The sequence below is a fragment of the Acinonyx jubatus genome, chromosome E4 (genome assembly GCF_027475565.1).
Source record: "Acinonyx jubatus isolate Ajub_Pintada_27869175 chromosome E4, VMU_Ajub_asm_v1.0, whole genome shotgun sequence".
Lineage (NCBI taxonomy): Eukaryota > Metazoa > Chordata > Mammalia > Carnivora > Felidae > Acinonyx > Acinonyx jubatus.
The window spans coordinates 66,221,632-66,234,466 of record NC_069395.1 but is presented as its reverse complement, the minus strand read 5'-3'; the positions used below and the strand labels follow the sequence as shown (position 1 = coordinate 66,234,466).

Sequence of the window (12,835 nt, the reverse complement as noted above, 5' to 3'; positions counted from 1 at the left end):
CACATCAAAGAAAAGGAATTCACAGGTAAAATCAATCAATAAATAAAATTCCAGGCCTACATGTAGCTTCTCTGGAGATTTCTCCCAAAATTTAAAGAAGAAATAACTATTCCAGCAAATAGAAGAGTATACTTCCTAATTCATTTTATGAGGCCTTCATTAGTGACACCAAAGGCAGACCAACACACTACCAGGAAACAAACTCCATATTGATATCCTTCATGAACACAGGCATAAAAATCCTTCATAGGTATTAACAAATTGAATGCAGGGGTATACAAAAAGGATCATTACCAAGTGGGATTTATCCTAGAAATATGAAGTTGGTTCAACATCTGAAATCAGTGTAATTTACCACAGTAACAGGCTAATAAAGAAAAATCACATGATCTCATCTCTGCAGATGCAGAAAAAGCATTTGGCAATATTCAACATATAATAAAAACTCCCAGCAAACTAAGAGTAGATGGGAACTTCCTCAACCTGATAAAGAAAAGCCTAGAGCAATCATCATCCTTAATGGTTCAAGACTGAATGTCTTCCCTTTAAGATGGAATGAAGAAAGGACTTCTTCCTACTCTTTCTAATACAATGTTTAGAGAGAGAGAGACAGACAGACATAGGATATGAAGCAGGCTTCACACTGTCAGCACAGAGCCCGATGTGGGGCGCGAACTCCCAGAACTGTGAGATCATGACCTGAGCCAAAGTCAGACACTTAACCGACTGTGCCACCCGGGAGCCCCACTACATAGACAGTCTTAAATAATTTACAAAAAAGTGACTAGATGTAAAAAAATTTAGCAAGTACACACTCCATACTAAAAAAGTCAACTGAACAACTGGAAATTGCAATTATAGGGGAAAAAAAAAGTACCATTTATAATATTATCAAAAAAACATAAAATACCTAGAAATAACTCTAAAAAAATGTTTAAGAACTGTACAGTATGAATCACAAACTACCGCTGAGAAAGTTAAAGGCTTAAATAAATGGATATATACCATGTTCATGAACTGGAAGACCCAATATTGTTAAGATGTCAATTCTCCCACACATACGATTGATTCATTCATTCCTTCACTCATTCTAAAAGTAATCACTGTACCCAACATGAGGCTTGAACTCATGATCCTGAGTTCAGGAGTCCCATGCTCTACTGACTGAGCCAGCCAGAAGCCCCTATGATCAACTCGTTTTTGACAAAAGATGCCAAGGTAATTCAAGAGGAAAGATCGTTTTTTAAATAAATGGTGGTAGAACAAGCAGGAGACAGGAGACCATGACAACACAGCTAAAATAAAAACGGTCACTCTTGAGGGGCGCCGGCACTGGGCGGCAGGCGGGGAACGTGGGGACTCAGTCGGTTAAGCGTCCGACTCTTGATTTCAGCTCAGGTCATGATCTCACAGTTCCTGAGTTCGAGCCCCACATTGGGCTCCGCACTGACAGTGCAAAGCCTGCTTGGGATTCTGTCTCCCTCTCTGCCCCTCCTCCACTCAGGTACCCTCCCTCTCTCTAATAAACATTCCCACACTCAGTGCGGAGCCTGACACAGGGCTCGATCTCACAACCATGAGATCATAACCTGAGTCAAAATCAAGGGCCAGAAGCTTAACCGACTAAGCCACCCAGACGCCCCACAAAATAATTTTCAAGTGAAGAAAGCTACAGAGTGTATTAAGGGAGAATGTAGAAATGTGTACTTACCTCCTTGGATTTCATATAAAGTTCAAAAGCATTCTGCATAACCATATTATCTCCCTTTTCTGGCAACACAGTTATAATCATCATATAGAATTAAAACATCAAAATCAGGGTAATGATCTTTGGAAGGAGGAAAGAGCAAGTGTAATCAGGAAAAGGTCCATAGGGATCAAACTCTTTCATTAACGTTTTAATACTTAGACAAGCTCTGAAGCACAGAAGGCAAAGAAAAAAAAAAAAAAAAAAAAGGCAAATGTGACCAGTGTGGGTGGTAGGTACGTGAGTCTCATACTGCATATTTTTCCGAATGCTAGATTTTTGTTAACTGAAAATTAGGGGAAAAAAAGACCAGAAGGAAATTCCCAAATGACAGCTATTCTTAGTGGTAAGTTTATAATTTTAGTTTTATGCTTTTCATCTGTATATACTGTCTAAATTTTCCACAATAAGTGAGTAGGACTCTTGTAATGGTAAAAAAATTAACGAGCTACGTATTTCAAAACTCACCTGACAAATGCAGTCTGTCCACTGGAACCCACTCCTTTTTCAGAACAGACACGCCGTGTCTTGAGTTTTGGCTGGGCGTGAGTCTGCAGCTAGAGGGGGCCATGGAACTCAGTACTTGTGGGTGGAAAAGGAAGGGAAATGAGGGTTCTCTCCTTAATAGTGGGCATGCACCCCACCCCCAAAGTGGAAATGTGTTCCAGGCAAGCCTGCTTTTTTGTTTTTTAATTTATTTGAGACAGAGCGAGAGAGAGAATCCCAAGCAGGCTCCGCGCTGTCAGCACAGAGCCCGACATGGGGCTCGATCCCACAAACCAAACCGTGAGATCATGGCCTGTGCGAGACCACGAGTTGGACGCTTCACTGAGCCCCCCAGGCGCCCCTAGGCAGGTCTGCTTCTAACCATGCACACGAAACACCACCATCCCAGGGGATGGTGCTGTGGAGAAACAAGATTAAAGAAACCTGGGGGCGGTGCCTGGGCGGCTCACTCGGTTGAGCATCCGGGCCCTTGATTTCGGACGATCCCAGGGTCATGGGATTGAGCTCTGTGTCAGGCTCTGCCCTGAGCACGGAGCCTGCTTGAACCTGTCTCTGTTCCTCTCCCCCACTCTCTCTAAAATAAAATTAAGAGAAACTCGGGGCTCTCACTCACCTCATGACGTACCAGACAGATTCGCCCTGCATTGCCTGCCTCCTCTGGCCTGTTCGTAAGATCAAATGATCTTATTTGAGCTACTTTATTTTCGAGCCTCTGTTGTCCCAGGTTAGCCCGCATCATAACTAATGATGGCAGGGAAGACCGCTACAGGGCTGCGTTTTCCATCTCTGCTACTGAAAATACCACCTAAGAACACGGAACTATCTTTTATTTATTTATCGTTTAAAAAAAAAATTTAAGGGGGCGCCTGGGTGGCTCAGCCGGTTGAGTGTCCGACTCCGGCTCAGGTCATGATCTCACGGCTCGTGAGTTTGAGCCCCGTGTCGGGCTCTGTGCTGACAGTTCAGAGCCTGGATGGAGACTGCTTCCGATTCTGTGTCTCCCTCTCTCTCTGCTCCTAACCCACTCACTTTCTGTCTCTGTCTCTCTCAAAAATAAACAAACATTAAAAAAAAATTTTTTTTAAATAAATAAACTTAAAAAAAAAAATTAAGAGAGCACACATGGGTGCATGTATGCATGAACAGAGGAGGGGCAGAGAGGGAGAGAGGGAATCTTAAGCAGGCTCCACGCCCAAAATGGAGCCCAACACAGGGCTAGATCTCATGACCCTGGGGATCATGACCTGAGCCAAAATCAAAAGTCAGATGCTTAGGGGCGCCAGGGTGGCTCAGTCGGTTAAATGTCCGACTCCGGCTCAGGTCATGATCTTGCAGTTTGTGAGTTCAAGCCCCGCGAAGGGCTCTGTGCTGACAGTTCAGAGCCTGGAGCCTACTTCCTATTCTGTGTCTCCCTCTCTCTCTGCCCCTCCCCTGTTCATGCTCTGTCTCTCAATAATAAATAAACGTGAAAAAAAATTTTTTTTTAAATAGAAAAAAAAAGATGCTTAACCGACTGAGCCACCCACGCACCCCTCAATCTTCTATGAATGCAGTCTAAGCTCTCTCAATCAACCTAGAAAGTACTACAATATTCCAAAGTAAATCCCACGAAGCTTTTTCATGACATATGACAGGCTAATGATTAAATGTTCATACAGAGAAATGGTTCAAAAATACTAAAGAAAGAGCATCAAAAAAAAAAAACCAAACAAACAGGGGAGAGTTGCCTTGTATGAAAATACATTTTAAAACTATAGTAATTTATAGTATTAGCACACTGAATTGTCAGATAAATGGGACAGAGCTCAGAAGCGGATATACATAGATATACATACATATTATCTATGGACACAAACAGAAGTCATAAACGAAAAAGCTGAATAAAACTAACAATGTGGTTTAGAATGTCTACGACCAAACACAGACACGTATAAACACACCTAACGCCACAAACAAAATTAACAGACCTGCAAGAAACTGGAAGAAATACTTATATCTAATGAATGATGAGCATACGGCCCATATTTTTAATGCTAATAAATCCATATAAAAACGATCTAATTGAAAAATGGGTCAAAGGACACAAACCGGCAATTTACAGGAGAGGAAATACAAAGGACCAATGAAACTTGACGCTTCACCTTACTGGCTATCAGGGAAACACACGTGAAAATGAAACTTCATCTTTCACCCGTCGGATAGACTTAGACTGAAGTCTGATGATGTCAAGGGTTGGAAAAAGCGGTATCTTCTCGGACACTATGGAGCTGGAGGGAAATTAGTTCAGCCACTCTGGAGGACAATTTGGCAGGGTGTATCAAAATTAAAAATGCACAGAACTCATGATCCAGCAGTCCTCACTTCTCAGTATCTACAGATGTGCGGAAAGACACGTAAAAGAATGCTCACTGGAACGGCACTTAGGATGAAAAACCAGAAGCAACCTCAAAGGTTCAATTCACAGAAAAATGGCCAAAGAAGCACTCTGTGGAAGAGACCCAGCCGATGGCAAGAACACGGCAGACCTACACTTAGTAAAAGGAAAATCCCCCATTAACACAGACTGGAATTTTAAAAGTTGCAAAATGCAGGCCTTACGAAAACCAGGTTTACATTTCTCTATTTGACCACACCAAAAAAAAAAAAAAAAAATTATGTCACCTTCAACGAGATATTTAAGTTAGTGATCTTGGCAAAGGGGAAAAACTTGGACTTGTACAGACACGACATTAAAGAAAGGTTAAAACAAATCAGCACTTGTAATCAAATTTGTACCTGCTCTCTTCACAGACCTGCAAGTTGCCAGTTCAGCGCCAGGCTGAACTGGGCAATCACGCTTAAGGCCTGGTTAGAGAACTACAAGGAAGGAGTTAAGTGCTCCGGTTTACATACTGTTATCCCACGTGTGATGGCCTGAGTCCAAATGCCAAGGTCAATTCTGGAGAAGCCAGCCAGCTGGTTTCCCGGTACTTAGATTAAGTATCCTAATCAAATCACAACCTACTAAGGGGCACGTCAGCTAATGGAAATGGAGCCAATGCTTCTTTCGTTACAAGAGCAATCGGGCAAAACAGTTAAGTACCTGAGACAGCGATCATGTAATAAGTTCAAAATAAGGGTGTCAAAAGGACAATAACCAAGTTGATTTCAAAAACTTTGAATAAGAAGGTCAAAGAATCCCAGGCAAATAATATGCGAGATCAAACTGCAACTCTGATCAGTACACATTTTTGAAAAATTAAGGGAAGGGAAATAAAGTTAAGATTCGCTCTACCCCGAGTAGATCACATGCACACGTATTTGGGCGGCAGACAGGAGTGCTGGATTGAGCTCGGGGAAAGACAGGTTTGGCTGCAGACTGCCAGTGAATTACCAGCAGTCGCGTATTTCGAACCGGCTGCTTCTCCTCTCCCGGAAGGCAGACGGTCAAGGCTCAGCGGCACGGTCCAGGATGTGCTCACACATCAACAGCTCTCAGCTGTTCTCTGGTCTGGCTTCCCGGAACCCCAACAGCTCAGAATGACACCTCATTCTGTGTCTCCAAGTTTCAACCAAACAGAATTTAAATTTAAGGTCCGAGTGGCCCTGCGTCTCAGTGGGGTCATTTTTAGAGGAGTTTCTGGCACTCCGCGTGATACGGACCGGGGAACTCCCCTGATGGGTACTTCTCGGGCGTCACACCTCAGGAGCTATTTGAAAGCGGGTGGTCCCCACGTCCTTCAAGGAATGCGCTACGCACGTGGTTGTACAGGGAAAACGATTTTATACGTCCTCAAGAAGTCTTTCCGTCATAAGTCTGGAAAGTTCAAAATCTATTTTCACTCACCGGGATAATTCATGGCAAAAACTATCAATAATCAGTCAGAAATAGTTTGTTGTTGGTTTTTAACTTCTTAAAACAGGAAAGATCTTTTAGAACATCTCTTCTGGTCCGTCTAAAATGAGGCAATACGGAGCTAACGCTTCCGAGAGTAACGGTATCAATGAAACGTTGACAGGTTACAGATAAACATTTTAATTGATTAAATATATTATTTTCAAGATCTTTTTGAAATCGCACTTGTACTGTACTAATCAACAGCCAAAGGCAATAGAAAAGTCTAAAACCAAAAATGTTCTGACGTGAGCACATGACGAACCACCGCTACGTAAAGTGACATAAACTGCTCCCGAGAACGAGGGTCTTTTCAGAAGACGATTTATCTTAACATGGGCAAGAACAAATCTGTACTCAAAGGCTGGAAGAAATATATATTAGTGCCTGCTTTTTAAAAGTTTATTTTACATTTTAAATACAATATTTTCTCGTTAAAAAAAAAAAGCCAAGAAGCGCCTAACCCCATGGTTCCTCTACCGTACGTACGCGCACGCGCATGGACAGCCTGAACGTGTTCTGGACAGAACGGTGTGGACATCTTTGAGCTGGAACCAGTGAATCCAAATTAAAGAACACAAATCAAGCACTGCTCAGAGGAGAAAATAATCCAGTTTCCGAATAACCAAAAGAGAAGAGGGTTAGGTATGTACAAAACCAGGTATTAAAAACCAGAAAAGAAACGCACACACGACAAACAGCCCCTCGCGTAGTGAACTGTATAGAACGCAGCTTAATCAACGGAGACCCTCCTACAAGAAGTGATTTAAGATCTGAAGTTTTAAAAATCTAAAAATCTAAGTATTTCAGCAACAACATCCAGTAACGTTTCGTGTGTAGTGCCGTCTCGGTCACGTTCTATCTACACCACCCTCCCTCCTGAAAACAAGAATCTCTACGCTAGTCCATCACTTCTACCAACTTGCGGCTGTTTATCCATATATGTTCTTGGTAAGGGACACGAAGGTGTCCTCTTCCCATCTACAAAGACATAATGCAGATTAAAGCTATAGAACAATTTAAGCATGGGCATCTGTTTTTCCAATTCTCTCCAGTACGCAATTCCCCACCGGAACTGGGTAGGGTTCATGCCTAAGCATGAACACAGGAAAGGAAAACAGACGGTCTCTGGCAGTGATTTCCTTGTAGTGCAACGTTATTCCCCATACACTCAATTGTACTGAAGTGATTTTACATACTTTAATTCAGTAGGTGTCAATTTGAGTTTACAAAACCCCCTAACTATATGCTCGCGTAGAAAACAGGTTCAATTTGAGATGCTCTACGAAGCCAAATCGAGACAAAAATGAATTAATTCTGCTTTGTCACCGGTAGGGGGGAGTCCCGGAGGGAGAGAAAAGGACCCGCGTTTGCAGAGGCCTGCTAACAACATGGACCTCTGAGGTGTTGTGTGTCTTGACGGTTCAATTACCAATCGGCTTTGAACGCTAAGATTATCTCGGAAAATAATTCTCTGTAATAGGCCTCTGAACTAGACGGCGTACTCAATGCAAAGACAATCTGGGTCGTTCAGAACAAAAGCGAATCGAGGCAACTTTTCTATTATAACCTGTGGGGTCTTGAGTCTGTAAGTTTTCAAAACGATGACCTTCATTTCAAAACGATGACCTTCGTCCAAGTCAGCTGCACCTCAGGCAGACTGCGAACGTAAGGATTTCCGATCCGAGGTCACCGTGACCACGGGCTCTCGTCAACCGCATGCAGCGGGCAGCAATGGACTCACCGTCAGCCGGGTGGGGTCAACGTGGGGAGGTTTTATTTCAGAGACCTTATAGATTTCACACGTAGCTCGCGTAACTTCTGCATCCACTAGCGACCCTGCCGGTTGGCACCCAAGGGCCAGACGGGTCCGAGGACTCCCTCTAACCCCAGAGGATTAATGCTAGAGTCTCAAGGAAACCCTGAGTCCCGACGAGAGTTCACGGACCATCAGACCAAAATCAAAAGGCGAGACGCTGACTGCAATGCTCCACAAAAGTCAAAAGAAATTCCGAACCAAGTGCCATCTTCTGCCCAACCCTAGACTCCAGACTCTGCGACACCATCTTTATCTAGTATAATAGACTCTGTAGTAGACCGACTTTGACCTCCACAAAGAGTAGGAGTTGTCAAACTTGAGGAGGTAGACTCCTCTCCCTGGGTATTGGTGGCTGCCGGCATACACCTCCTCGTGACAGTCCCGCCGGTACACAGGCACGACCTCGTCCAGCAGGGGCTTGGTGGCGTTCTTTCTGGCTTTCTCCTCACTGCTGACGTTCTCTGTGGGAAAGAATGGAGGCATGTCAGTGAACGGGTCCGGGACAGCCACGTGCGTCCAGCACTGAAACCCCATCCTTCGAGAAACTGCTCACCGGGAACTCTCCGGAGCCATCTGTGACTTTCGCACGCGGGCTTATTCCCGCCTTCCTTGGTTCGCTCACTCCTCTCCCTGAGCAGCCACAATCGGGGGGTGCGGGCGGCCGGCGCCCTCTCTCCCCCTGGACTCTGACAACCGCTCCCGCTTCGGAGCCCCGGTCCTCCCTCCCTGTCCGCACCCAGCCAGCCTCCTCTTCCTCCAGGTGGGCGGTATCTCGCTGTCCGAGCGACACCAAGGGAAACGAAGCTCTCGTTCTCTCCCTCCTCGACAATATGAAAACCCCGTTTCGGGAAGGGGGACCGAAGGACTGTTACCTTCTGTCGATCTTAGATATAAAGAGTAAAATGGGGAAGCCACAGTAGAGGTAGGCACCGAGAGATACTCTGAAAGCCCATTACTGTCATCACAGGCCCGTGTAACCCAGGGATGATCCCAGTGGCAAAACACGAGCTCTGATTCTGGGTTTGCCCCTGGGAATAGTTCCCGAACTGTAATGAGATGAGGTTAGGAAAAAAGAGCGAGCGAGAACAACGTCGAACCAGCTTAAAATCGGTTTCACGTATTGAACATAAACACTGTTGGCAAAGCAGGTCAGAGGAACATGCAGGTTCCTAACTCGGCACGGTGAATTCCAGCCACGGCAGTTAACCGCGCAAGGGCTGTCGTCAGGAATTTAAACCAGGCAAGTCTGAGAAAGTCTTCCAGTCCAGAGGAACTGAATGAGACAGGGTGACTCAATGTAATGCGGCGTCCCGGATGGGATCCTGGAACGTTAGACAAAAACTAGGGAAATCTGAATACATAACGGCCTTGAGCTCATGACGACGTAGCCACATGGGTCCATCGGTGACGATGAACGTGCCACAGTGCAACACGGATGCTAGCTGGGTGCGCGTATACAGGAACTCTTTGTACTATCTGCAACTTTTCTCTGTAAGTCTAAGACTGTTTTAAAATAAAAAATTGAAAAAAAAAAAAAAAAAAAAAGAGCAAACGACACTCTGATAAAATAGGCCCAAATCCAATTTGCTTTATCGCAGCAATACTGAAGTGTTTGCAAATGGGAAATACAGAGTCATTCAAAATGCAAAACCCTTAGGGCGCCTGGGTGGCTCAGTTGGTTAAGCGGCCGACTTCGGCTCAGGTCATGATCTCACGGTCCGTGAGTTCGAGCCCCGCGTCGGGCTCTGTGCTGACAGCTCAGAGCCTGGAACCTGTCTCAGATTCTGTGTCTCCCTCTCTCTGCCCCTCCCCCATTCATGCTCTGTCTCTGTCTCAAAAATAAATAAATGTTAAAAAAAATAATAATAAAAAAACAAAACAAAATGCAAACCCTTGCCTATAAGGATACCCATGGATTATTGGTCCATTAACCCAGGATCCCGATTCTGTTCAAAATCTGTAAAACTGGAGGCTGCTGGGATACGTGAGCAGTGCACCTTTCGTCAGTTAAGCAAAGACTCGGGACCTGGCAACACTAATGCCAGTGACGAATCTGGACAGGAAGGAGTTACCGGCCACAGAGGAAACCAACCCCTCTGGCTTTCAAGCCCGAGTGGAGAAAAACCAAGACAACGAATGGGAGGACTGGCCTGCCCTTCCCCCTTAAACCAAGCTACGAGGACCCCCATCAAAAGCGCAGTGGCCTTTGCAAGGGGGCACGCGGACAAACGCGGCCTGGGAGCTCATCTCCCAAAGGAGACAGGCTCTCTCCTGGCAAACATCTCCCGGGAGCCGGAAATCCTCACTGCGGTCTCTGTCCACACAGAGGGACGAATGGATTAGCTGCAGATGGCAACCATCTCATGACTGGGAACAGCACGGGCACCGGGGACTCCATTCCCACCCGAGGGGCACCGAATGCTAGGGCAAAGGTCCGGGGTCACGGTCCCGCCTCTGGACAGGCACCGGACCCCAGCCCTTTTTACCAGCGCCCTTCCCAAAATTGAGAGCCCCCAAACGACTCAGCGGAGGGCTCACACCGGGAAGCAACCTCCCTCTAAGAGGCAGGCCTGGAGAAATCTGTCTCCTTCTGAACCGAGAATGCCTCTCTCTGATTCACAAAGCCCTTCAGAATCACAACCGTCCGCACACAAGCTCCCCTTCCCAGACTCCTGTGATGCCCGTCCTTCTGGTGCAGGCAGCAGCGTGCACGGGCAATGCTTTCTCTCGCTGCTGCCCCCCTCCACCCCGAGACAAGGCTGCTGTGAACAGAATGCCACGTGAAGACAGAGCTCCCCCTCCAGGCCCCGGGCCCACGCGTGTGTTTCCGTAAGTGACCTGAGGGCCAGGCGTGCGCACGTGCGGTGATGCGGTCCCACTGCCCACCTCGAAAGCCGACTCAACTTTTAGCCTCCCTACAACTACCTCTTTTAATCTACCCCAGCGGGATCTCCGTGAAACACCGCCAACCCTCTCCAGGACAAACGGTCTGTTCACAAGTCAGCCGAAAGGTGAGCTGGGCCCCAGGACGGAGGAGGTGCCTCTCCACTGTCACGGTCAGGACATTCCTCCCATGCCGCCCTCCACCGAGCTGACATACGGACCCAAGCGCCCAACTAGTACGCGCACAAGCCCCGGGCTCTCACTTCCATGCAAACAAAACCAAGGAGACCATCTTCTCAATTAGTAAGCGTGTATCTTATAACCTACCTCCCAGACGAGAGAGTTTACACTGCTCTTGGAAACACTCCATTTTGCTTACTTAGAGAAAATAAAAAATTACTTTCCTGTAAAATGGGGAATGGCTGAAATTTTTCTTTAGCTACGATATTCTGGCATGAGCTTCTGTATCTATGTAAAAACAAAGTCTTAAGAGTAAAATCAAAAAAGCGGATGATCAGAAATGTAAATTTAAGTAAATTCCAGAGTTGGCAGAATTTCTTGCTTACTCTTTAAAAAATTTTCAGAATCATCTTGCACATTTGGCTTTTCAATACAAAATGCTCAAAATAAAACACTATTCAGGAGGCAGTAAAACGGCCCCCTGCCAGAGAGCCCTGCTGGGCACTACAACAATGTCCCGTTCAGGCCCCAGTCCCTTCCGGGAGGCTGGCCCGTCCCTCAGCCTTTATGGCTAAGGTCACACTAATGAAGACACGAATCCCTGTCACAAAAGTGTTAACCAAGAAGCACGAGGCGGGCTGATGCGTGACACCCCCCACCCCCCTCGGCACCTGACACTGTGGACCCACGGCCTTACCTTCCTCTTCCTCGTCGTCGTCACTGGACTCGCTGACGTGCACGCTGACAGCAGTGTTTGGAGAGTCTGTCCATTCAAAGTACACCCCAAATCCAATGTCATAATTGTCTGTAGCAAATTCCCAAAAGAGATACGATCCCTCTTCGTGGGTGGGGACGCGAACGGTGACCACTTCTCCTCGGCCCACTGTAATCACGGAGTCCGCGTCCTGCCGAATCTTCTCTTTGAAGTCTTTGATCTGGGGTCGTGTCCACATGGACGGAGCTGCTATTACTGGAAGAGATTCTAAAAACAACAGGAATGCAGGAATGACACACGCTGAAGAGGACGAGCCTTCACCTGCAGGCACCGAACCCGCACACTGCCCCTGCCCGCCCCAGGCAGGCGCACCAAGGGCCATCTGGTCTACCTCGGTTGTACTTGGGGTTGAGGACTCCGAGGAACATACGGGTTTCCCGTGGAAGCCTCTCCCCCACTGGCTACATCTGCCAATGTCACCAGCTATCCAGAGGCCACCACACTACTTCAGGGGACAAATGCAATCCACAATCTAAGAAGTGATTTTTTTTTTTTTCCAACACTCCGATTACGTATGGGGATTTAAGACCGACCCTGGAAAACTTGTAGCTGGACCCAGGAAAATATTCTAATAAAGAAGGGAGACCCGGGGGCCCCGGATGGCTCAGTCGGTTATGCATCCAGCTCTTGACCGGCTCAGGTCATGATCTCACAGTTCATGGGTTCAAGCCCTATGTTGGGCTCTACACTGGCAGTGTGGAGTCTGCTTGGGATTCTCTCTCTCCCTCTCTCTCTGCCCCTCCCCCACTCATGTGCACACACGTTCTCTCTCAAAATAAACAAACTTAAAAAAAAAAAAGAAGATGGGGCGCCTGGGTGGCTCAGTCGGTTGAGCGTCCAACTTCAGCTCAGGTCACGATCTCGCGGTCCGTGAGTTCGAGCCCCGCATCAGGCTCTGGGCTGATGGCTCAGAGCCTGGAGCCCACTTCCGATTCTGTGTCTCCCTCTCTCTCTGCCCCTCCCCCGTTCATGCTCTGTCTTTCTCTGTCTCAAAAATAAACATAAACATTAAAAAAAAAAAATTAAAAAAAAAAAAAAGAAGAAAAAGAA

At 46.4% G+C, this 12,835-nt stretch overlaps 1 protein-coding gene across 2 annotated transcripts in view; it reads right to left on the bottom strand.

The window, feature by feature from the left end:
- Positions 1-6,516: 6,516 nt before the first annotated feature.
- Positions 6,517-12,835, bottom strand: part of ACBD3 (acyl-CoA binding domain containing 3) — a 30,680-nt gene continuing 24,361 nt past the window's right edge. For both annotated transcript variants that reach the window (XM_027046446.2, XM_027046447.2), the window contains exons 7-8: positions 11,708-11,992; positions 6,517-8,408 (exon numbers count right to left, since the gene is read on the bottom strand). In XM_027046446.2, the coding sequence (XP_026902247.2) occupies positions 8,197-8,408; positions 11,708-11,992 (497 nt within the window). In that variant the 3' untranslated portion in view covers positions 6,517-8,196. The remainder of the gene's footprint in view (positions 8,409-11,707; positions 11,993-12,835) is intronic.